The sequence below is a fragment of the Uloborus diversus genome, chromosome 8 (assembly GCF_026930045.1).
Source record: "Uloborus diversus isolate 005 chromosome 8, Udiv.v.3.1, whole genome shotgun sequence".
In the NCBI taxonomy this organism is placed as follows: Eukaryota; Metazoa; Arthropoda; class Arachnida; order Araneae; family Uloboridae; genus Uloborus; species Uloborus diversus.
The window spans coordinates 139,849,803-139,877,124 of record NC_072738.1 but is presented as its reverse complement, the minus strand read 5'-3'; the positions used below and the strand labels follow the sequence as shown (position 1 = coordinate 139,877,124).

The window sequence follows — 27,322 nt, the reverse complement described above, 5'->3', positions numbered from 1 at the left end:
TTTTGTTGGCTGATACAGCTATTTGAGAGAAGAAATATTCGGTATACAGCTCTGTACGAATATCTTTTACTATACCGCCTATACTTTTTCTTCTTTCAATTTTTAACTAAAATTTTATTAGCTGTTTAAGAATCAACATAGACATAAAGATATTGAGATCAACTTCAATTTTTGGGAGTGTTGCATTTTTTTGTGTCATATACTTATTTTCTTTCACTTTTTAGTGCAAACCAAGCTTATTTACTTGTTACCTATCCTTCCTTAAAAACAAAAACAAACAAAACCGCATTGACTTTCGTTTTAATACATAAAAGGAACAAGTAGCTTATATTTATTGTTAATCTTTTTTCAACATTGCTGATTTGCATGCTCGAATTTAAAAGCACTTTTGAACAAGTTTTCGCAACTCCAATAAACTAGAGGGGGCACTGCAGTCACCGTCTAACGGCGGACGGAAAAGGTAAAACAAACGCATGCTGTACACTGTAAAAAAATTCTGAAACGCTACTGGGTATTTCCATGTAACGTTTCTGGATTTCAATGGTTTTAACCGCTTCCTGGAAAAATCAAGTATCATAGTCAAAACGTTTCCTGACTTGCTACAAGTGGCACGCATGCAGACTTCTCACTGTTGTGAAAAATATGTTTAGCTCCCAGTTTAAAGATTAACTGAGCGTATTTATAAAGTACATCGATAGCTGTTCAGTTACGGCCTGTCCATGCTTTAAAGCTCCCAAAGGGAGCGAATAAGTATGGACTACGTTGCATTGCAAGTATTGCTGGCGAGTAGTATTCTCGATACTTGCTTGCAATTCTGACTTAGCCATGGCTATGTTTGCATTACTGAATATGAAACTTCCTTAATTGATCAGGAAGGTGCCGAACTATTATAATATACTAAATTAAATTGACTCTAAAGTTCCAGAGACACGACTGACTTTAAACGGGAAAATTTCTGAATTTTTCAGGAAGCTTCCGGAATCATTTCAGAAAGGTTACTGAATTTTAGCGGAAAACGTTCTTGGCTTTTGTAAGGTCTCTTACTGGTAGAAGTTGGGCACATCAGCTGCCTATTATTTTCCAGGAACGTTTCTGAATCGTTTTTACAGTGTACCGTATAAACTGCAGCAATTTTTGTTTGCACGTATGATTTTTTTTTTTTTTTTTTTTTGAAGTGATAACTTCTTATGGGAGGGTAAACCGATTTGTGACAAAACGCGAATAACGGCGCAACTCTCGTCTGGCATTCCTTTCGTTCGCGCATACGATAGAAGAGCGCATGGTTGGGGAAATTTTCTTTCTTTACTCCTTGGATCAGCGTTAAGCGTTAAGTGATAGTAGAAAAAGTAATGAAACTAACAGAAGGGTGATGATCGTCGCAACATAACGCAATCTCCTAACGAAAGGTGAGTTTAATAATACAATATAATACCAATAACAATGTAAACAATATATATTCAAAACAGCATTTAATCTTTAAATTTATTTTCAAAACAAAAACATTTTTGCGATTAGTTATACTAAAAATATCTCGCTTCATTTTGGGTTTTGAACTGTGATAAGGGGTACACATTTAAAACGAACTTCATCCCCGCAGACTACTCAAGGCGGGGGTTGGAGACGGCCGAGAAAACAAAAATAATAAATAAACATTTAATTTGTTCAGCACAGAGTAAAATCTAAAATGCTTCGTGAGTATGAGTGTTTTTACTTTCTTTTACAAAAAAGGAAGTATTGTATTCGCGAAAAAAATTTCACTCAAAAATCGGCCTTAATTTCCATTTTTCTCACCCGTGAATGAATGTTGTGTTTTTTTTTCTACCCGACGACACGTGGATATATGCCTATAAACCTACAGACACCCGAAATATCCATTTTGACGACCCCCGAGTTGATTACAACGAATTTTTACGTGACGTCCGTATGTACGTACACTGTTAAAAAAAACCTGAAAGTTCAGGTAGTTTTCTGACTGATTTTAACAGAATATTTCCGTAATGCTTCAAAACATATTTTTTCCTTCCAAAAACAGAAATATCACGAAAGGAAGTAACGAAAACAGAATTTTTCCATTTCTAGGGTTGCTGCTGTGCTGTACTTTGTTAGTATCCTGATTAGCCTTCAAGTTATGATAAACATCGCTTTTTGATAGTGCTTATTAAATCGCACTGTTACATTTTTTAATTAAAAGCTTATTTAGAATATCAACTCAGATGTCGAAGACAAAATAGATAGCTTGCTATTTCATGCCTGGAAAGTAATATACTCGTATGTCGAAATTGTTTTTACGCCTTTGGACTTTGTAAGTTTGGAAAAATGTTTGCGCCATTTTCAGACAGGCAGCTGTGTTTTGATCGCCCTGGTGATTTGATGTGAGTTTTACTGAGTCAGTATTAGAATATTTTTGCGGTGTATTATTTTGCTCAATACTTCGAACAATTCTGTTCGTTAGCCATATTGTGTGTTCTAGCGGTGAGAATAGTTTTAGAATCTCGTGTTATCCATTTAAAATAAAGGCTATTGGATTACTTGTGTACAGACGCAATGGAGACACTTAAACTTAGCACCGCTGGTCACATGTAAGTATTGTAGAATATCTTTGAACATGTTAATATACAAATGTATTTTTCTTGTTAATATGCACTTGATAGAATTCCGATGATAGCTGATTTAGAATTTATAGAACTATTATAAAGTTACTGTTTTTGCTCTAACGCGGAAATCACCGGGGGGGGGGGGGGGGGGGGTATACATCATCTGGAGCAAAAAATTCTTCACGTGTATGTCAATGATTCTGTTTTTAAACACAGTAAATTGGTATGCGGTACCCTCCATCAGGTATATTATTCCAAGATAAAGTCAACCGGTTTTTAATGGTATTTTATTTGACCAATTCTGCAAAAAAAAATATTCTATTTTTCATGTATGCTTTTCCATGCCATGCCAGAATATGTACGAGGAGATGTGGAAGAAAATATCGAGCAGTATCAGCATCAAAAATTGGTGTTATATTCAAATCCACTAATTTCCTTGCTGGTACTTTTCGATTATTTTTATTCATCTGAAGGTGCAAATTTCAAGATAGATGCTTTGAAAGGTAAGTTATCAAGCAAAAATTTCACTTAAAATATATTGAAGTAATAAATACAAATTAAAAAAATAATAGTTTTTGAATGGTTAATTATTTTTTTAATATATATTATTTTAAACATAGGATAGAAAAACGAGAGTGAAATTTCAGTAAAATATGTAAAAATGAGAAACGAAAAAATAGCGCAACGAAAAATCAAGAACCGAAAGTTCTGTGAAGATACAGAAAATTTAAAAACGGAAAAATAGATGAACGAAAAATTTAAAAACGGAAAAGTAGATCAACGGAAAGAAGAGAAATGGAATTTTCGTTAAATCACGGAAAATTTATAAATGGAAGAACAGAACTAAACGGAGAAATGAGAAATGGAACTTCTGTTAATTCACGGAAAATAATTTAACGGAAACGTAATATTTACGGCAACTTTGCTGCCGGTACTTTATCCGTTATTTTCAGGAAATTTTTTTAACAGTGTATGTATGTGCGTATGTGTGTATGTATCTCGCACAATTCAAAAACGGTATGTCCTAGAAAGTTGAAATTTGGTACATAGACTCCTAGTGGGGCCTAGTTGTGCGCCTTACCTTTTGGTTGCATTCGGATGTTCTTAAGGTGGTCTTTTGTCCCTTTTTTTGGGGGGGGGGGGGAATCATTGCTAATTTCGATGTAAACTCAAGTGTTGTTGTAATTTGTCGGACACTTGGCGATATATCGCCAGTGATATCTAAAACAAAATCCCTGTGCAGCATAAAAAAAATAGTCCAAATTGACTGCAGTTTACCTTCTTCTTCTTAATTAATTTATTCAACTTTTCTTTAATCTTTTGCCATCACCGTAAGGGGGGATGAACCGAAACAGTGAGACGGGCAATGCTGCAATTCTGCACCCTCCAAGTCGGTGGGGGTTCCCGTTTGCAAACACCTAGCCGCCTCTCTTTTACGCAGCCAGTTATGTGAATTATGCTAAACATGCGAACATATACTTGCAATACTATCTGAAACTTTTGAGTACATTATGCAATTTTTAAAAAAATTGATAAATATGTCACATTAGCTACCCAACGATCCTACGCAGTGACAAATTTAGGTAGTCCAGAACCTGTAGTGATTCAACAATGAAAGAAGTCTTAATAATGGCAATGAGCAATACAACAGTAGAATGATAAATACTGCTCTTCCTTCTCTACGGGTATTGACTCAAGTTGGTAGTGGTGTTGCTCGCCGATACTGGTCGTGCCGCTGATAATAAGGTGAGTTGTGATGTGGCCTTTAACGTTGCGGTAGTAACATAAAAGGATATGGAAGGCAAAAAATTAAGTTGCATTTCTTTGTAAAAGAGGTATGCAGTTATGTCTCCGGCTTCTGTTACGAGTGTAGTTACTATTTGTAGACGTGTGTAAGCCCAAATCATCTTTTACACCGAATAGTATGAACAGTAAAAAAGAAAGAACAACAAATTGCTAAAAACTTCTAATACGAGTTGTGCGCTGATCCTCCATCAGTATTCGATGAATCTGGTTTCAGAAGTAAAGAAAACCTGTATGGTTAAGTGTTATTATCCCCCCCCCCTGAAGCAAAATATCCATCCACGCCACCATCACAAAACAAACAGTTGGTGTCATGTATGTTACAGATGGAAGATACCTTCTCGAGCATGTTTTTTCTTCTTTTTTTTTGGTAATGATCTGCAAGCCTCAAGGAAATATGCCAGCAATGCTGTGTCTATGTCACTTATAAGTATGGGAAAGCTAGTGCCATTTTTGATGGGTACAAAGAAGGAGAAAGCACCACAGAAATATCTGCGTCCTATTACAACAGCCAAGCCTTGCGCTCTAAAAGACTTTCTTTGCCTCATATCTTGTGCTTGCTCTGAGGGATTATTGGAAAAATGAATGTTTGATAAGTTTGAAAGTGGACTGAAGTGCTCAACTATATGCGCAAACTGTGTTAGACATAGCTGCAACAATAACGATTTTGCTGAGGATCTAGATTCCAAAAGAGATCTTGATAACGAAAACTTTTTGTTACAAGCTTTGAAAACTCTAATTCTGATGGAGCTTTAATCTCTATCTGATGACGTATTTGAGGCATGCATGTTATAACGCAAACTAAAAATTTTGCTTTTAAGTACTGCAAAAAAGCAATATAATAAAAGGGGGAAAAAAACCAGTTGAGCATAATTTTTCTGACCATATTGTCAAATGTGCCATCAGAGGGGGGGGGGGGATAATCCTTAAGTATATTATTTTGTTTTGGGGGGTGAGCTACTGTTCTTGTGGGGTGGACAGTCCTGATGTAATGCATTTTAAATTTACATGAAATAATACTTCTACTTGAAATGGAAAGGGGGGGGGGCGGATTGGCGCATTATTTTTTTCGGGGGGGTGCTGTAGCTTTGGGTGGAGGGGCACTATCGCACTTGGAGGATGGACACACTTGATTACTAACTTTAACTTTGCATAAAATAATATTTCCACTTGATATGTATGGAGGGGGGAATGGGGGTACTGCTTCGTTTTACGGGGATAGGGGGGCTCTAGGTGGGTTGTGTCATCCCTCTTGGGGGTAAACGCCTTTATTTTCATGCTTTTAAATTTAGTATGATATAATATTCCCTCTTGAAATTTACTCTAAAAATTCCGAAAAAATGCTCGAAACAGTAATTTTTAGATGCCCCCCATTCCAAAACCCGACGCACAATGGGGTGGGACTTTTTACCTGTTCTTATTGGGAGGGTAATAAATAATTTGCACCAGGTTTAGCTTTTTTTTTTTGGATGTTTGGGTCCGACACCTATTTTTACTGTACTAGCAAGGAATATGCTTATTTCTTGCTTGCAATTTTCGCGTAGCTTGACCGTGGTTGCTCTAATATTTCTGGAGCCTTCTTGGTAAATCAGGAAGGTTCTAATGAAATAAATTAAACCTATATAATTTTTCTAGAAGGTGCACGACTGGCTTTAATAGGGGAGATTTCTTAATATTTCAGAAAGGTTACTGACTTTTATCGGAAAATGTTCCTGGTTTTTGTAAGATATGTTACTGGCTGAAATTGGGCACATCAGCTGCCTATTATTTTCTAGGAACGTTTCTGAATCGTTTTTACAGTGTAAGGTGTATCGACTTTAATTCAATAACGGTCCATCCTGATTGATTAAGCTCCCAAATGGGAGCGAAAAAGTCTTTGGACTGCGTAGCTTTGCAAGAACTGCAATCAAGTAAGATGCTTGGCTCAGCTTTGGCCATGATTATAATAAAGCTTATGGAGCTGTTATACCATCCCTGGCTAAGATTACTCAGAAATTCTAGATACACTACTGGCTTTTAGCGGGAAGATACCTGTATTTTTCAGGATAATTTCAAGAAGGTTACTAAATTTCAGCAGAAAAACAATCCTGGCTTTTGCGAGATATGTTAATGGCTGAAATTGGGCACTCAGCTGCCTTTTATTTTCCAGGAACGTTTCTGAATCGTTTTTACAGTGTTGCAACATGACTAGCAAGACAATGAGGTTTTATTGTATGTTCCTGTGAAAAAATTGTGTATGTTAATTTTTTTTTTTCAAAGTTATTGTTTTACAAAAGAATTATACTGCAATGGCTAAATGCAGAAAAAAAGGTAAAAGAAAGAAGAAGAAAAAAAGAAAAAAAAAACAGAAGTATTTTAAGTGTAGATTTCAATTAAAATGTTCGATAAAATGTTTTTTTATTATACAATGAAATAGTGTTTCGCATTATTTACATATTGACGGTCAAATGTAACCCACATAAAACTGACTGTTGCAACATAGTGTTGTTCTTCTGCAGACACAGCGAATAAACTTATACATTTAAAAAATTCATAGACGGAACTCTAATGTAAAAAAAACCACGTTATAATTGGTTAACTTATTTTGTTAAACAATTATGTTCTTTTTCTTTTTTACGAAGAAACCAACTTTCATAATTTCTGTTTTAAAAACTTATACGGTCCCCTAAAGTGGGAAAAAATGAATTTTAAGCATAGCGCAAAAACTACCGAATATTTTGAGCTCAAATTTTGGATTCCTGCATAAAAGCTCTTCTAAATTGTTTTTCTGTTAAAATTTAATATGGTTTCAGATCATATTTTTTTCAAAAAATATTGTTATAATTCATAAAAAATAATTAACATTTTAGCTTTTGTAAATGATGTTTTTATTATTGGGTCGATTCATATTTTATATAGGAAAAAACAATATTTGCCGTACCTAATCTAGTTTTTGTGTTATGTGTAAAAATATCAAAATACATTTTAACATTAAGAGAGGGATTTTTCAAAACTCAATTCTGAAGTAACGGCTGGATCGAATTAAACAAAATTTTGTATACAAAGTTAAAAAAGGATGCTGATCACATATATGTGATGAAAAAAGGAAGGTTTCGTTGAAAAATTTGAAGTTGATGCTCGTTTTAATATGAAGACGACCCCTTAAGAACAGTTTATTGACATAATTATGTAGAACACATTATTCCTGAAAAATAACATCTTACACGTGTCTCTAGTGTCAATAGTCTTCGAATACGAACGAGTGTTTCGTTTTTTTTTTTTTTTTTTTTTTTTTTTTTGACTGTACAACCATAGGGTACAACTAAAAACTCTACCTGGCGACAACCAGACAAAAGATGTTAACATCTTACACGTGTCTCTAGTGTCAATATTCTTTGAATACGAACGAGTGTTTCGTTTTTTTTTTTTTTTTTTTCTAACTGTACAACCATAGGGTACAACTAAAAACTCTACCTGGCGACAACCAGACAAAAGATGTTGCTATGGCAATGGATCCAAAATATATAAATCGTATTGTTAAATGGTTAATTTCAAAACGCAGATTTAGAAATTAACAAACTGTGCTCTCCGCTATTAATTCCTAATACCTGCGATACATGGCAGTAGCAGTTGTACCAAAATTTACTAACCTTCGTTCCCTCGATTTGGGATCACTTTTGCTCATGTTAAAATCGAGAAAGCGGCATGCCTTTATTTGGGGGGGGGGGGAGGCATTGAACGGAGAAAGTAAATTGAGGGGAGGATTAGTCTTTAAAAAGAAAGCGTTGTTCAACAATGATTGTGATCCGCAATGAATTTACAATTGAATTCTTTTCTAAATTTTTGCATGAAATTAGTTAAAAAAACACATAATTCATTTCATTATGAGAATAAGCTGTTGGGTGGAAGGGGGGGGGGGAGCGGATGTCCACAAATGATGTCCTGCTTCGAGGGGGAGGGGGGTTTGTGATATTATGACAGTTTGCGGTGAATTCAGGGGGAGGGGGGTAAGGTAACGTGTGGCATCACACATTTCAGTTTAAAAAAGACTTTTTTTACAACATAATGTTCATGTAATATGGCGTGTCATTTGAAAAGGGAAGGGAAGTAGGATAAAGTGAAATGTGACATTATACATTACGGTTGAAGAAAAAGATATTTGTATAGCAAAATGTTCATGTCATATGGCGTGACATTTTACAACGGGCAAGAGGGAGTAAAAGGGTTGAAAAACAGTGTGACATCATTAACCACACGTGTTACCTCAAAGTGCAAGCAGCAATGAAGAGCGTCGGAATTTTCAATCCTTTGAACGCATCGCTCGGAATAAAATTGAACCTAGATTCAAATATCTCCATCTGCCGAATGGGCAGTGCTGACCGCATGGGGACAAGAGATTTCTTCAAGTCCAGTTCATTGTTGACACCCAGACAGGTCACGGTACTAGCGTGAAAGCCTATAGGCACGCAACTGCAAGGTGGTTCTTCTTCAGTTGGACATGCACCGACTGCAGCCGAGAGCACCAGGACAGGAAGATAAAAGTAAAGCAGCATTTTGTAGTCCTCTTTCCGACATGAATTGATGTAGTTAGCAAAAGCAGGAAGTAGTGAAAAGTTTTGAACTCGAGAATAATGTTAGCAGGTGCACCCTGAGATACATATTTCTCATGAGATAGATTTTATCTGCTGCAGAGGAACTAAGAGATAAGAGCTCAGATATGGTGTAATTTTTATGAATATTATCTACTCATTTAAAACTGAAAATTGGATTACATAGGGAATTTTAATATTGAACAGAAGTAAATAAAATTTCAAAAGAAGTACACCAAACGTTCAATGTTTTTTTTTCACCTCGAGAAAGGTTTTAAAAAGAATGTTTTTCATTATAAGGACAAAACTTTTGTCTTGATTTCATTTTATTTTTTTCATTTTTTTTAAATATTATCCTTACATATTATTTCGGTAACCCGTTTTTTTGTCGCTACGCGAGATCTTCCTCAATTCTTGATCGATTTCTTTGATTTACTCCTCATTTTAAAGCTTATCGTGCAAGTTAATGACGAAAATGGACAAACGGCATAAAAATTGCTTTTTTTCTGTCAAAAAAAAACCTATTTTAAAGCACCGGACTGAAGTTTTCGGTTAAATTTATAAGTTTAACTCGCACTGTAGCTGACAGAGCTGAATAACTCGATCGGCAGAGTGTTCAACTGGTAACCAGAAGAACGAGTGTTCGAGCCCGGTCCGGACGGTTTGCATCACAAAATTAGACAAATATCACGCATTATATGAACACTTAAAACACAATAAAAACGCAAGTGAAGTAATAAAATAAATGAGATGGAAACACTCCTTGCTGTAACGAAAACTTAATCTTGATGTAGCGAAATTGATTCTTATTTGTAAGGTTTTTTTTCTTTGTTTTTAAAGCTTTGGCTCCAGTCAAAAAACTAAAGCATAACTTAAGCGAAAATATAAGTAACAAGTTTAAGATTTCAGACTACAATGGAATAATTTTTTGTTCAGAAAAAAAAAATCGTATAGTACTGAAATGTAGATTCTTCTAATGACAGTTTGTGACCCTTTGTACAAATAAAAAAAGTACTACCCCAAAATGAAATTACGCTTTTCATTTAGTTAAACTATGAATATTTATTAGAATACGAAGTAAAACATTAAAATTACTAACAACTTGATGGGTAAAATATATCTTTTTTTCTTCTTTCGCAAAAAATAAATAGTCAGTCTCATTTTTACTACATTCGAAAAGTTACACCTAAAAAACGAACTTAGTTCAACTGATTTTGTATTTTAACCGTTCGGTAAAATGATGAACACGTGCTGCTATTTAAGACATAACGGTTCAAGCAGCCTGCGAAAACAAATTGTATAAATTTCAAAAATAAAAACACTTCTCTTCAATATCTTATCTTATATATTATTTCTGTGGATTATTTTTCTGTCGGTATGCGAGATCTTTCTTATTTCTTGGAGAAATCCCCCCCCCCTTATTTTAAAGCTTATCGGACGGGCTAATGACGAAAAATAGACTAACGGTCTAAAAATTAATTTTTCGGAAACGCCCCTTGTTGTTGCAAAGTGCTCCAACATTGCACAGATGTAGTTTCCTCGGCTTCTTTTCTTCGATCCTTTACGGGCAGCACAGGCGTCACAAGAATGACGCCACTTCTCCACGTCATCCTTCGCCTTGCTCCAGAAGAAGCGCTCTCGAACTTTATTGAGGGTTTTCAAGATACCAGAATGTCCTCCAGTCGCACTACTATGTATTTCCTACAAAACATCTGAAATCCTTGATCGAGAAAGTAGTAACTGCCGCCTAGATGTATTACCATCGTCAGATTACCATTTTCTGTGTAGTACGCCGTTCCGTAAACGGAGTAATTTCCATAAAGCCCAGTATCGTTTTGTTGCAGGACTGAAGATGGAAACGTCCTGCCAGCTAGGTCGCCTACTGTCACTTTCCATGAACTCCAAAATTCGTTTTATGTCGGGGTCTTCAAGTTGATCTTTTCGAACTTGGTCGTCACTCATGGATCAGGTTCTGATGATGTTGAAGTCACTGTCACCTGATAGGCAGTAGGGCTAGTCGTTCCATACTGTTTCTCGATTCGGGAACAATAGAGGCAGTTCTCAGGACAAGGTCTCCTTGATAAAGCGTCTTCGTTACCGTGAGACATTCCCTTTCGGTGATTGATCTCTATGTCATATTCCTGGAGCCGCTGTATCTACCTGGCTATCAGGCCTTCCGGGTTTTTGAAGTTCAAAAGCCAAGTCAACGAGGCGTGATCTGTCCGAAGCGGAAATTTTTGTTCGTAGAGGTAATGATGGAAGTATTCTACAGCTTTAACTATTGCCAGCAACTTCTTTCTGGTGATGCAGTAATTTCGCTCCGACTTTGATAAGCATTTGCTCCAGTCAGCGCACTGTAAAAATAATTCAGAAACGTTTCTGGAAAATAATGGGCAGTTGATGTGCCCAATTTTTTCCAGTAACATGTCTTGAAGAAATCAGGAACGTTTTCCGCTGAAAGTCAGTAACCTTCCTGAAATTATTCTGGAAGCCTCCTGAAATATTCAGAGACCTTCCTGTTTAAAACCAGTCGTGTCTCTGGAACTTCACAATAAACATAGATAGGTGAGATATAATAACTTAGCAATTTCTTGCGTTTCCAGGAAAACTCCAAAAGCAGTATTATGAACATGGCCAAAGTTAAGCCAGAATTGCAAGCACGTATCAAAAATCTGAAGCAATTTTCGCGAAAGAACGTAGCCGACAGGCTGATTTGCGCCCTTTGAACGCTTTTTCAGTCTGGACTGACCACTATCGAACTGAAGCCGATACACTTTATAAATACTCTTAGTTTATCTTTAAACTGGGAGCTAAAAATATTTTTTACAGCAGTGAGAAGTTGAATTCGAGCCACTTGTAGCAATTCAGGAAACTTTTTGACAAGGATACTTAATATTTTTTCTGGAAGTGGATAAAAACCACTGAAATCCCGGAACGTCACACGGAAATACTGCCGTGTGCAGGTAAAGGGCAGTAACTACAATTTTTTTTTTTCATTTTTTTTCATCTGTTGTACGTTACCTTTACTGTACAAGCTTGTTTATTAAGTTTCCGCTGAAAAAAACACGCGAAAAAAAGTCTAATTCCAACATTTTCTGATTGTTAGTATGGAGTCCCAAAACGCGTTTCACCAAATATCTCGAAAATTCACTTCTGTAGATACTGCTCTTTACCTGCACACGGAAAAATACTCAGTAAAGTTTCGGAATTTTTTTTACAGTGCGATGACATGTTCGTTGCCGTCTATTTCTTTGAATAACACAGTTCCGATGCCCTCGTGGCTCGCATCAGTGGCAATGATGAAGGATTTTTCGGGCTGAGGGTATGAGAGAATAGGCGTTGATGTTAAAGCCTCCCTCAGTCGTAGAAATGCATCTTCGCACTCTTTGGACCATTTAAACTTTTGCTTGCTCTCCATCAGCTTATGCAAAGGTCGTGCGATATTGGAAAAACTCTTCACAAACTTCCTGTAGTACCTGCAGATCCCCAAGAAACTTCGCAGTTGATGAACGTTTTCGGGACGACTCCAAGTCTTGACCGTAGGTACAGTCATAGAAAAAAAAAACGAAACACTTTTAATTTTTCGGCCATTATACATGCTAGAAAGGAAAGAAAAGTGTCATCTGACTTGGTTTAAAGTCTTCTTTAAAACTACATAGGTAAAATGTTGATAAAGGACCATATACAAAGCAGAATGAGCACCAACTCTTGATTTTTAAATCGGAATCCCTATTTTTTTGCTACATAATTATGTTTAGACAGCAAAACACTGCAAGGGTACAAAATTTCACTGCATTCCGTGCAGTAGAACAGGAGTTAATAACGAAAAACCTTTTAGGGACCGTCACCACAGTGAAAACGCTGCTTTCAAGGTCACGGCTTATCAAGTAACGGAATGTAAACAAAGAAAAGATTCAGATTATCCAGCTTAGTTCATGATTTTTTAAAGTTCTGTTTTTTTCCGTAATTCGATACTTTTTGGCCGATAATGTTGCGCCAAAAAGCGAACATACAATAAAACCTCATTGTCTTGCGAGTCATAATGCAATAGACAGTGTAGAACTAATGGCTCTTCCCGGTGATAATTTGCTAAAAGAAAAATTATTGCTTTGTCTAAATCGGGAAAAAGCACTCGAAAAATAGCCGACAGTGAGAACTTTCGCCTTTAACAGAATCCAGATAGGTCAATTTACAAAAGGCAATGGCTAAACGCAGAAAGAAAAAAAATTATTTGAATTTTTGGCATCTTGAATTCAAATTATGTTTTTCGCAATCACGAGCGTGTGTGTGTGTGTTTGTGTAGGCGCATGTGTGGGTGCGTGTGTGTGTATGTATGCATGTGTGTGCGTGTTGTGTATGCAGTGCTGTGTGTGTAGGCGTTCGTGTGTGTGTGTGTAGGCATATGTGTTTGTGTCTGCATATGTTTGTGCGCTGGCATAAGTGTGCGTGTGTGTAGGATATGGACGCAACCTGGAGGCGGTTTTCGTAAGAGGACCAGCATCGTGAGGCCCGTCGACGCGACGGTGGTGCTGGCAGAGGGTGCTGGCGGGAAAATAAAATCATAGGAACGCCAAAAACAGTCAAGTGAGAACAATAAACAATCGTGATTGCTCAAAAAAAAAAAAAAAAAAAAACGTAAGTATTTTAAGTGTAGCTTTTAATTTTAAAAGTTCGATAAAATATTCTTTTATTAGACAATGAAGGAGTGTTTCGCATTATTTAGACATTGACGTCTGAACGATATCCACAAAAAACTGACGGTTGCAATATTGTGTTCTTCTGCAGAGACAGCGAATAAATTTATACATTAAAAAAATCATAGACGTAACTCTAATGTAGAAAAACAACGTTATAATTGGTTTGCTTATTTTGTTGAACAATTTTTTTCTTTTCATTTTTTACGAAAAAACCAACATTCAAAATTTCTGTTTCAAAAAACTATACGGTCCCCTAAAGTGGGAAAAATGAATTTTTAAGCATACCGCGAAAACTGCTGAATATTTTGAGCTCAAATTTTGGATTTCCGCATAAAAGCTCTTCTAGATTATTTTTCTGTTAAAATTTAATATGGTTTCAGATCATATTTTTTTTTCAAAAAATATTAAAATAATTCATTAAAAAAAACTACAATTGCATTTTAGGTGTTGTAAATGATGTATTTATTATTGGGTCGATTCATATTTTCATATAAAAAAACAATCTTTGCCGTGCCTAATCTATTTTTTGTGTTATGAGTAAAAATATCAAAATACGTTTTAACATTACGAGAGGAATTTTTCAGAACTCGATTCTGAAGTAACGGCTGAATCGAATCAAACAAACCTTTGTATACAAAGTTGAAAAAGGATGCTGATCACAAATATGTGATAAAAAAGGGGGTTCTCATTGAAAAATTTAAAGTTGATGCTTGTTTCAATATGAAGACGACCCCTTAACAACAATTTTTTAACATAATTCTGTAGACGTTTTTATTCCTGAAACAATAACACCTTACACGTGTCTCTAGCGTCAACAGTCTTTGAATACGATCGAGTGTTTCGTTTCTTTTTTTCTATGACTGTACCTTTTCTGGATCCGTTCGTGGTCATTCAGCACCCTTTTAAAATTTGCGTAAGAAGCTAAAATTTTTACAGCATAATACTATTAGTAAGTCTAAAAAAAATTGGAGGTTTCTGGACTCTCGCTGAAAAAAAAGGTTTTTGAACCACCCTAGGGCTCATATATTTTCCCCATGGTTTAGCAGGATATTTTCCCCATTACACCGATTTCAGTACACATTATAGAGTTATTAAAATTTGACAGATATTCTTTGCCCTCAGTTACTCCCAATAAACGAGGTCGCACGTTACGTTGGCATTCTCGTTTATCTACCAGTCAAAAACGAAATTGCTTTTAAATATCTAAGTAGAACAGTATTTTGAAGTCGACTGTCTTTTTTTGGAATTTAATTCGAGCTAATCTCTCTTGAAGCGGTCAAGAGAGATCAAAGTTATTGTATAACACGCCTCTTTCCTGGAGGTCAGTTTTCACTGCTGCCGATGCCAAGCGGAATCGTCAACCCATGTTAAAATCCCCTTGAAAGAGACAGGCCGACCTCTCCGCCATTTTGGTCCAATCGGTTTCTAGCATTTATAAATTCGTTGTAAGTTTTGCTGGTTGCTATGTCGTAAAACAATTGATGATAAGTTGAGTAAAATGTCTCTTAAGGTTAATTTTTCACTCCTTATTTGTTTTAAATTTGTATTAATTAAATCGTCTTCATTTATGGTCTAAAATAAACAAGCATCAATCGGGCAACACATCCAAAACTTGTGCACCACCTTTGTGCAACGACGCTTTTGTACAAAGGCTAATTTTGTCCCTTGATAGATTTGGAACCAAAATGTCGGATAAGTCAGCTCCCCTTATATAGTGGCCTTAACCCATGTGCGTTGCGATAAGTCTATATATTTGAGCAAAGATGCTTAGGTGTCAGGTGTTGAACTAAAGTTATTATTGACAGCAATGTGATGTGCAAGACAATAAGTCGAACTGGACATTCATAATTTTACCGCGGTATTTGATTCGTTTAGTATCAAAACCAACTTACCTAATCCTCGAAATTTCAAAAGTTTCCCTAATCGATGCTATCCCGCCACCAGGGCCCACTTAAGATATTTTGGGAACCTAGGCCAAACTCTGTGGCTTTTTCATATATTCAGAAAACAACAAGAAGCTTCCTCCAGAGCAAAACGAGCCTACTTTCTCGCCTACGACCATCGCTTTTCTGCTATCTAATCAATGTTCTCTAAATTCGCTAAGACTGCAAATTACGCCAAATGTACAATTTTTACATTCTTATCGAAGCTTATTTCAAGAGACAAAATATGCTTCACTCATTTGATGAAATAGATACGCAAAATAAATAAAAACGGTCATGCAAGGACATTTTAAACAATGCAGGTAATATATTTTTTCCATTTTTTTAAAAAATCGCTTTCAAAAAGGGAAAAGAAGAGTTAAAAATAAATCTCTCTCTCTTCCGGGTAAGTTCTCTTGTCCGAGGATTGTGTGTATTTTTCCTCCGTTGCCAAAAAGATAATAAAAAATAAATAAACATACTTCAGAAACTAAATAGAAATAAAATTTCCATTTTGATAAATAACTTTTACTCTCAAATCCTCAATAAAAAAAATTAATCTAAAAAAAAAGAAAAGTGAAAAAGCAGCTGCACATAAATAAATTAAAACTTCAGAATGAAATGAAAACAAGCAATCATTATTTCATGTGAAACACAGGGTTGCGGAGCTGGAATCAAACTGATTTTGTGTTAAAAGAGTTGGAGTCGGTCATTTCCCCTCGAAGTTTGCCAGAGCTTGCAGATTCAGAGTCGGACTGGATTGGGTAGTAAGGAGTCATAGTTGGAGTCCTAGGCCTTACAATTCCTTGAGTTGGAGTAAGAGCTGAATTCAGTTGTTTTCCCTCCTTAGGACTTTTTGGGCGTTTCATGATTCGAAGTCAGTCGTTTTCCCTCCGTAGGACTGTTTTGGGAGTTCCAAGAGTCGAAATCGGTTGTTTTCCCTCCGTCCGAATTTTTGATCAGAAACCCTTGGAAGGGACAGGCCGACCTATCCGATATTTTGGTTCCAAGACTGTTTTGGATCCGCTCTTTTTTCTAATATTTATAAATACCTTGTAATATTTTTTGGTTTCTATGTCGTAAAACAATTGTTGATAAGTTGAGTAAAATGTCACTTAAGGTTAATCTTTCGCTCCTTTTTTTGTTTTAAATTTGTATAAATTAAATCTTTTTCATTTACGGAATAAAGTAACCAAACATCAATCGGGCAACACATCCAAAACTTGTGCACCAGTTTTGTGCAACGAGACTTTTGTACAAAGGCTAATTTTGTCCCTCGATAGATTTAGAACCGAAATGTCGGATGAGTCAGCTCCCCTTATATAGTGGCCTTATTTCTGAGAACGCAGCGGCGTCATAGTCGGACGGACTGATTTTGGAGAACAGCCGTGAAGTCGAAGCCGGAGGCAGTATAAATTTCGGAAGTTGCTCGTTTTAGCACTCCAGCCGTTTACGTTTTGAATTCATTTCATTTGATTCCGTCACATTCATCTCTGACTTGCGTCAATGTTAAGTCTACGAAATACGGTATTTTGATTTTTATTATTACTTTTTTTCTACCCCCTTGTTTTTCCTTTTCTCTTTCGTTTTCATTGGAGTTGGGGGGGGGGGGAGCCCGGCGACAAAGCTGACAAGGGTCTCTGCGGCCCTGTACACACCCTTGATTCTCGCCACAAATTGACACATCTGATCCTTTTTCCTTCCGTTCGCTGAAACACTTTCCACGAAAAGTTGACTTGTATGCAAGACGCCTTTTCAAGATATTTTGCTCCAAAATTCAAGTGTTTTTTTTTTTTTTTTTTTTTACTGTCCAGAGTAGAAAATTTGCGTACAAGATGGAAAAGGGTTGTTGATTTCGAGGGTAGTTAAATCATAGAACAAAAAATAAAACTTTTTAAAATGAATTTGTTTGAAAAAAAAACGACATAGCTTTTCGGTCCCCCTAGTGCCAATCTAACAAACAACTTGGCATACTTTGTAAAATGGACGCCCAATGCAAAGTTTTAAGGGGGGGGGGACTCATTAGGGTCGTTAAAAAATACATGTAAAAAAGGATTCTCCTAGATAACTAGACACCCCTCAATATTTTTATACTTATGGGTAGAAATATACTGGAAGAATTTTAGCTTCCTGTTTCAACTGAAAGAGGGTGCTCAATAAAGAGGGTGCCCAAACTTCATGCGTATAGGGAGGGGGTTAAAAATACATTAAAGAGAAAAATCAATGCTACATATAATAATATACAGTAGAAATATGCATGTAAATTGAAAAAAATATATATATATTTACGAAAAACCAGCTGGGGAAATTAAATGTTTCTACTTTTGTGGCATTTTCTATTCTACAGCTAATATTTGGTTAAGGGGTCATTGAGCACCCTCTTAAAATTTGAGTAAGAAGCAAAAATCTTTACAGCATAATACTATTAGTAAGTCTAAAACAAATTGGTGGTTCCTGGACTCTAGCTGAAAAAAAAAGGTTTTTGAACCACCCTAGCGCTCATATATTTTCCTCATGGTTTGGCAGGATATTTTCCCCATTACACCGATTTCAGTACACATAATAGAGTTATTAAAATTTGACTGATATTCTTTGCCCTCAGTTAGTCCCGATAAACGAGGTCGCACGTTACGTTGGTATTTTCGTTTATCTACCAGTCAAAAACGCAATCGCTTTTAAATATGTAAGTAGAACAATCTTTTTAAAATCCGTCGTTGTCGTTTGCAGAACACGTAATTCGAGATAATCTCTCTTGAAGCGTTCAAGAGAGATTGAAATTAATGTATAACTCGTCTCTTTCCTGGAGGTCCGTTTTTATTGATGCCAAGCGGAATCGTCAACCCATGTTAAAAGTCCCTTGAAAGGGACAGGCCGACCTATCCGACATTTTGGTCTAATCGGTTTCTAGTATTTATAAATACGTTGTAAGTTTTGCTGTTTGCTATGTTGTAAAACAATTGATGATAAATTGAGTAAAATGTCACTTAAGGTTACTGTTTCACTCCTTATTTGTTTTAAAATTGTATTAATTTAATCTTCTTCATTTATGGTCTAAAATAATCAAACATCAATCGGGCAAAACATGCAAAACTTGTGCACCACTTTTGTGCAACGACGCTTTTGTACAAAGACTAATTTTGTCCCTCGATAGATTTAGAACTGAAATGTCGGATGAGTCAGCTCCCCTTATATAGTGGCCTTATTTCTGAGAACGCAGCGGCGTCATAGTCGGACGGACTGATTTTGGAGAACAGCCGTGAAGTCGAAGCCAGAGGCAGTATAAATTTCGGAAGTTGCTCGTTTTAGCACTCCAGCCCTGGTAGACGTTTACGTTTTGAATTCATTTCATTTGATTCCGTCACATTCATCTCGGACTTGCGTCAATGTTAAGTCTACGAAATACGGTATTTTGATTTTTATTATTACTTTTTTTCTACCCCCTTGTTTTTCCTTTTCTCTTTCGTTTTCATTGGGGTTGGGGGGGGGGGGAGCCCGGCGAAAAAGCTGACAAGGGTCTCTGCGGCCCTGTACACACCCTTGATTCTCGCCACAAATTGACACATCTGATTCTTTTTCCTTCCGTTCGCTGAAACACTTTCCACGAAAAGTTGGCTTGTATGCAAGACGCCTTTTCACGATATTTTGCTGCAAAATTCAAGTGGTTTTTTTTTTTTTTTTTTTTTACTGTCTAGGGTAGAAAATTTGCGTACAAGATGGCAAAGGGTTGTTGATTACGAGGGTAGTTAAATCATAGAACAAAAAAATAAAACTTTTTAAAATGAATTTGTTTGAAAAAAAACGATATAACTTTTCGGTCCCCCTAGTGCCAATCTAACAAACAACTTGGCAAACTTTGTAAAATGGACGCCCAATGCAAAGTTTTAAGGGGGGGGGGGGGACTCATTAGGGTCGTTAAAAAATACATGTAAAAAAGGATTCTCCTAGATAACTAGACACCCCTCAATATTTTTATACTTATGGGTAGAAATATACTGGAAGAATTTTAGCTTCCTGTTTCAACTGAAAGAGGGTGCTCAATAAAGAGGGTGCCCAAACTTCATGCGTATAGGGAGGGGGTTAAAAATACATTAAAGAGAAAAATCAATGCTACATATAATAATATACAGTAGAAATATGCATGTAAATTGAAAAAAATATATATATATTTACGAAAAACCAGCTGGGGAAATTAAATGTTTCTACTTTTGTGGCATTTTCTATTCTACAGCTAATATTTGGTTAAGGGGTCATTGAGCACCCTCTTAAAATTTGAGTAAGAAGCAAAAATCTTTACAGCATAATACTATTAGTAAGTCTAAAACAAATTGGTGGTTCCTGGACTCTAGCTAAAAAAAAAAAGGTTTTTGAACCACCCTACCCTTGAGCCCCCACTTGCCCCCTATATGTGTGCGTATGTTTTGTATCGTCTTCGCCTGTGTATCACTGCAGCTGATGTATAAGCGATAGAATGTTTACGCAAAGCGTTCCTATGAATTTTTGATACAAAGCATTGATTTTGGCTGCAGTGAAAGATAAATCTGTTCATTTCAGCATTTGTTCTGCATTTTACTAATGTCACGCGGATTATCCAGTGTTCCTTTTGACCAGACATTCTTTTGCCCTCAGTTAGTCCCGATAAACGAGGTTGCACGTTACTTGGCATTTTCGCTTATTCACCAGTCAAAAACGAAATCGCGTTTAAATATATATGTAGAACATACTTTTGAAGCTGATTTTCCCAAGTGTTTGAAAAGAATCCTAGCTAATTTTTCTTGAAATGACCGAGAGAAATCAAAATTATTGTGTAAACTGCCTTTTCTTTAAGGGTCTGGTTTCATTGGTGTCTCCGCCGATACCACGCGGAGTCGTCAACCTGTGTGCGTTGCAATATCAGTCTACATTACTGAACAAAGATGCTTAGGCCTCAGGTGTTAAACTAAAGAATCAGTAATACGTGAAACACACCGCCAGCTCAGTCATTTCCAGCCGAGTATTGTAGTTTCGTACTTATAGTACAGTAAAAATAGGGGTCGGACCCAAACATCCAAAAAAAAAAAGCTAAACCTGGTGGAAATTGTTTATTACCCTCCCAATAAGAACAGGTAAAAAGTCCCACCCCATTGTGCGTCGGGTTTTGGAATGGGGGGCATCTAAAAATTGCAGTTTTGAGTATTTTTTCAGAATTTTTAGAATAAATTTAAAGTGAGAATATTATGTTATACTAAATTTAAAAGCATAAAATTAAAGGTGTTTGACCCCCAAGAGGGATGACAAAACCCACAAATGCTACAGAGCCCCCCTATCCCCGTAAAGTGAAGCAGTACCCCCGAACCCCCCTCCATACATTTCATATGGAAACATTATTTTATGCTAAGAAAATTGTTAGAAATCAAGTGCGTCCATTTTCCAAGAGCGATGGTGCACCTCCTCTCAAAGCTACAACACCCCCCCCCCCTCTGCCAAAAAAAAATAAATCCTCACCCCCCCCCCCCCCACCTTTTATTTCAAGTAGAAGTATTATTTCATGCAAATCTAAAATGCATAAATCAGGACTGTCCACCCCATAAGAACAGTAGCTCACGTCCCAAAACGAAATTATGTACTAAAATATTATCCCCCCCACCCCCTCTGATGGTGCATATTTGATTAAATGGCCAGAAAAATAACGCTGAACTGTTTTTTGCTTTCAAACGATTTCTCCTAAGCTTGTAACAAAAAGTCTTCGTTATCAAGATGTTTTTTGGAATCTAGATCCTCAGCAAAATCGTTATTGTTGCAGCTATGTCTAACACAGTTTGTGCATATAATTGAGCACTTCAGTCTACTTTCAGACTTTTCAAACATTCACTATATCCAATGAACCCCTCAGAGCAAGCACAAGATTTGAGACGCAGAAAGTCTTCTAGAGCAGAAGGCTTGACTGTTGTAATAGGACTTCATTTATATTTCTGTGGTGCTTTCTTTACACCCATCAAAAATGACACTAGCTTTCCCATACTTACAAGTGACCTACACGCTGCATTGCTGGCATATTTCTTTGAAACTTACATGTCATTACCAAAAATATGTTCAAGCGGGTATCTTCCTTCTATTACATATGAGGCAGTGAGAAGCAAAGGGCAAAATTAAAAATTTGGAGATAACCTGTACAAATGGTTGGTGAACCTCTCCTATATCTTGGGGCAAGAAATGGTCCTAGTAGACCTGGTAGTTGCTTCTATACAGCATGATTTAGAAAAAAAAATCAATGAAAGTCTACCTAGCATCTTATCTTTAAACGCGTTTTATTCAAAACTTGAAAATGTCCACTTACATCCCTTTGCTTCTCACTGCCTCATATATGACACCAGCTGTTCTTTCTGTGATTTTGGATGAACCTTTTGCTTCAGATAATAGTACTTTAACGATACAGGATTTCTTTCCTTCTGAAACCAGATTCATCGAATACTGATGGAGGATCAGCGCATAACTCGTACCATAAGTTTTTAGCAATTTGTTATTCCATCTTTAGTTCATACCATTCGGTGTAAAAGATGGTTTGGGCTTACACATCTTTAAAGATAGTAACTACTCTCGTAACAGAAGCTAAAGACATAACTGCTTACCTCCTTTACAAAGAAATGCCACAAAATTGTTTGACTTCAATATGATTTGATGTTACTACCCGAACGTTAAAGGTCTTATCGCAACTCACCTTATCATCAGCGAGCAATACCCATACCAACTTGAGAGGGAAGAAACTTCTGGGGCTTTAGAAACGGATTGAGATTTCCAAACTGAGAGACAAAAAGGTGTAAATATTTAGCATTCCATTGATGTATTGCTCATTGCTCTCATCAAGACTTGTTCTATCGTTGAATCACTACAGGTTCTAGACCACCTGAATTTGTCACTGCTTTAGATCGATGGATAGCTGATGTTTGATGTGATCAAATTTTTTTTATCGCATAATGTACTCAAAAGTTTCAGAGTTGCAAGTATATGTCCGCATATTTAGCATAATTCACATAACCAGCTGCGTAAAAGAGAGGTAGCTTGGTGTTTGCAAATGAGAACCCCCACCGACTTAGAGGGTGCTGAATTGCAGCATTGCCCGTCTCACTATTGGCAATTCCGGTTTGTCCCACCCTTACGGTGATGGCAAAAGATTGTAGAAAAGTTGAAGTAAGTTAATCAAGAAGAAGTAGGGAAACTTTAGTCAATTTGGACTTTTTTTATGCTGCACATCAATTTTTTTTCCAGCGCTCTAAACAGTTTAATAACTCCAGTCACAAATAATTTGGTTACTGAGCTCGCTTAGATCTTTTAGAATTATCATTCTGACATTACCATATCATTGTGAGGCATTTTGTACTTCGGAAAAGTTTAAGTCAGGGAAATCTTTTCGCGAACTTCACTGCAAATGTGCACTCTCTGTGATTTTGGAATGTAAATTCAGGGTCCCCCCCCCCCCTCAAAGCGATGGCGCACCCCTTAAGTGTGACGGAGTACCCAATAAAAATAAAAGTCCTCAATAAAGAAAGAAATACCCCTTGAAAAAACTGCCTTAAAAAATTCCAATGACGCAAAGCTGCTCCATGGACAGCCCCCCCATTCCCCCCCCCCACCTGTACACCCCTGTTAATTAGAATTTTTTTTGTGAGAGTTTATTGTTTTACTATTATAGAGTGGTTTCTGCGAGGTTTCAGAATTTTTTTTAAGTAATAGTAATTATTTTTATTTAAATAGAGGATTATTTCGCCTCCCCCCCTTCCCCCCAAAACCCGACGCGCAAAGTGCTGGGACTTTTTACCCCTTCTTGCTGGAAGGGTAAGAAGTAATTTGCAACAGGTTTCACTTTTTTTTTTTGGATGTTTGGGTTTGGCCATTTTTTGGCCTAATTTTACTGTACTATTATTAGCACTCATGAGCCCGGCATAGGAAAGTGCCTGAAGTGGAGATGGAAAACCTCTTAAGAAAGCAAAGAGTGCGAAACAAACTGGTAGCCAATATAGAATTAGCAGACCAGACAAGTGACCGAAGCGATGGTTCGGTTAACTCGAAGATTGAACGCGAGGCAAGGTATATTCAGTAAATTACCGCCCATTAGCCAGGGCTAAAGCAGAAATACGTGAAATACACCGCCAGCTCAGTAATTTCCAGCCGAGGACTGCGTATTTCTGCTTTAGCCCTGGCTATTGGGCGGCAATTTACTGAATATACCTTGCCTTGCGTTCAATCTTCGAGTTGAACCGAACCATCGCTTTGGTCACTTGTCTGATCTGCTAATTCTATATTAGCTACCAGTTTGTTTCGCACTCTTGGCTTCCTAAAGAGGTTTTCCCTCACCAGCTGGGTCACTTTCCTATGCCGGGCTGATGAGTGCTAAAAAGCACGCAACTGCACTCTTCGGCTGGAAATGACTGAGCTGATGGTGTATTGCTCGTATGTCTACTTTAGCCGTGGCTATTGGGCGGTAATTTACTGAATAAAGAATTAGTGCTACAATCATTGGGAAAAGTGAAGCACTGAACTAATGGATACTCCAATAAGCAGTTATAATCTTAAAAACACTAGCTTCTCGTCAATTACTTCATCGGACCAAGGTAATAGAAGTCTTGGAATCATAGAATGCTGAGGATACTTTCACAAAAAGTGCTGGCCGTCCTACTGAGAATTATCTTTCGTCCGATAGTTCTAACGACGATTTAATTCAGTTTCTAAGAGAATTAATATCTGGAAAAGACCAGAGAAATAGATTTTTTATGAGCCAAGATCTACAGAAAACTTCCCTCTTAGTTGTTGACTTAATAGAAAAAAGACTTCATGAACAAGAAGAGTCTCGAGTAGGATTGAATGATAATATCGAACATCTGTTGAACTCCCCAGTTTCAGTGTAAATAGAACCAGAAGGAAACATAAAAATAAGCGCTGTACGTTAAATGAGATTTCAGACTTTAGAAAATATAAAGAGAACATAATCAGTTACAAGAACATTTAACACCATAAAGTTATTTATAAATACTTTTAACTGTATAACAATTGATGTGTTTTTGAAGAAAAGAATATTTTTTGTGCAATGCAGGTAGTATGATTCGACTTACTGTCAAACATATTGTATTGCTGTCAATGGTATAAAGTGCCACGGAGAAATGACGGCTGAATAGGAAGCGGAAACAGAAAATTTTGTAAGGTAAGATTAGCAAGAACACGCAAACAGTCAATTTTTTATTGTTAGCGCGAACAGTCAATTTTTTATTGTTAGCGTGTTCCAGCTGATTCTATAGTAAAAAATTAAGTGTCCTATTTCACTTCCAGTTCATCCACCATCTCTCAGTGGCACAAGTACTGTCCAACCACGGATTTTATGGAATTGACAAACGTCTACTTCAGGCGAGTTCATCTGAATGAGGGGGGGGAGTAAAAATTTTATGCGCATGTTCCGCTCATTTGAATGAGACTCAGCTTAATTTAGAGGCTAACATACATCTGCAAACCGCTGATATCCCTAAAAACTAATAGATACGTCCATTTCCGCCTGTAAACCGGATGTTTGCCTTTCCATACAATCCGTGGTCGGACAGTATACACAAGTAGGCTTTTAGGCTCCAAAAGCCCCGAATCCATGATAGTCCGTTGAATAGTTCGAACGCTGGGACCTGTTGATGCTCCAATATTGAATCCTGCAACAATTTGAGGAAGAATTGCTCCTCTAAGTTTATTGATGCCGTCAGCCATCTTCGGTCATTTTCATTCGCAATCCTTTCCCGGCCGCCATTTTCTTTTTTTCTTATTATTTTTTTTTAAATATTATTCGCTTAATTTCCTTTTGCAATTTCGTGCAATTATGTGTAGAAAATGTTTCTGAAAGCGTAAAATTTCGTATAAAACGGCATCTCTAGTTTTAAGATCAAACTCACGGATTTATGTCCAATCGTGAACAATAGATTGACATCGTTTTTGCAGCAACTATTGAGATTTTTTAAAAATCTCAAATGAGCTAGCGTCATAAATAGTTAATTAATACCTAGATGGCGTCGTAGGAATTTTAGTTTTGCCAGGTTTAAAGTTGTTTGCACCAAATACGAACTGATTAGCGGACTTAATTAATCGAATGCTAGTTACACTAATACTCATGGAAAACATAATGTTTTTAAGTGCATAACTAGCGTTACAACCAGGGCTACGGAGTCGGAAGGAAAATGGCCGACTCCGACCCCGACTCCTGGATTTTGAAACGCCCGACTCCGACTCCAACTCCGACTCCGACTCCGTATTTATTTTATATTTTCAATTTTATTTTTTTAACTCCCTCTCTCCCTTCAGGGGAAGGGGAGAAACCTCTAAAAAGAGATTTAAATATTAATTCCTTTTTATGAAAATTTCGCATTTTGTTTTTTATTGTAAACCTAAGACGCATACAACGTTAGAAATTCAATTTAAAAATCAAATTTTCCAATAGTTACGAGTTAAAAAGTGAGATGACTTAAAAATCCCTTTTAAAAAATTTGAAAAGGATTATCTGTAATTTGCCCCCCCCCCCCCTTTAATGTTTAACAAATTGATATTGATCAAATCGTGTGCTTTCAATTTTTGAAAGCTGTAACTTGAGAGAGAAAAAGCTTTTTTTCTAAATCCCAGTTCTTGAGAGGGCTTGGTTGCCCCGGGTGACACCCATCTGGTAGATGACACCACAAGTTAATTTCAGAGTTTATAAAAAAAATATAAATATTTTAATTCTGAAAATTTTCGCGAATATATTTTAAATTATATTTTATCAATAAAATTTCAGCGAAAATAGGGCACATATACGTCAGGAGCTAATTTTACACAAAATACGGGGGTATACAAATTTATACGAATAGCTTTTACTATACCTATATTTCTTCTTCGCTAAATTTTTAATTTAAATTTTATTGGCTGCTTTAAAATTAACCTTAATATGAAGATTTTAAGATTAACTGCTATTATTGAGTGTTGTAATCAAGAAATCATTTACACTTATTTTGTTCCATACTTTTTAGTGAGAACCAAGCTTATAGAAAGAGTCTTAAAAAAGAAAAAAAAAACATGAGATTATTTCATCGGATCTTTTGGATTCGTGCTTTCGCGGCATAACTTTTTTGAATTTGCCGATCACCCTTAAACGTTTTAACCTTAGCTATGGGCCTCGACTTACTAATTTGTTACATTTCTTTTACTATTTTATAACTAAGATCGAACAAAACACTGTATTTCTATTTTTATTTGAAAGTGATTAATTGAAAATGTTAGGCAACAAAATCGTTTGCTGACAGTTGCTATTAGTTAAGTTCAAAAGCAAGCAAACTAGGGGACGGCTACAGAAAGTTCGGTAAGCACTCAAGCTAGCTGACTGCCATAACGGCTGTTATTTTCACATTAGTATCTTTTTATACATGTAATCGAACCAATTGGTAGTCAGTTTTTAAAAAATGCAAGAAGAATCAGTGAAAAGGAAAGAAAATAAGAAGCCTGGAGTCGGAGTCGGAGTCGGCATGTTTTTTAACAACTCCGACTCCGACTCCTTTACTCCAAATTCTATCCGACTCCGACTCTTCGACTCCGACTCCACAGCCCTGGTTACAACACAGTGATAGCTTTTTTCTGATGCGAAAAAAAAACGTGCAAAAAAGAACGAAATCAGACCTATAATATGTGCGAATAAATTATTTTATCAATCAATTACTAGTTTTGTTTATCTACCACTTTTAATAATAATTTCACGATTATTATTAACA

The 27,322-nt window shown here is 36.4% G+C and overlaps 1 protein-coding gene across 1 annotated transcript in view; it reads right to left on the bottom strand.

Annotated features, from left to right (window-relative positions):
• The window catches only part of LOC129227954 (carboxypeptidase N subunit 2-like), a 35,771-nt gene extending 26,806 nt beyond the window's left edge, over positions 1–8,965 (bottom strand). Inside the window, exon 1 of the mRNA XM_054862579.1 lies at positions 8,640–8,965. Within this exon, the coding sequence (XP_054718554.1) occupies positions 8,640–8,929 (290 nt within the window). The 5' untranslated portion in view covers positions 8,930–8,965. The remainder of the gene's footprint in view (positions 1–8,639) is intronic.
• Positions 8,966–27,322: the final 18,357 nt, after the last annotated feature.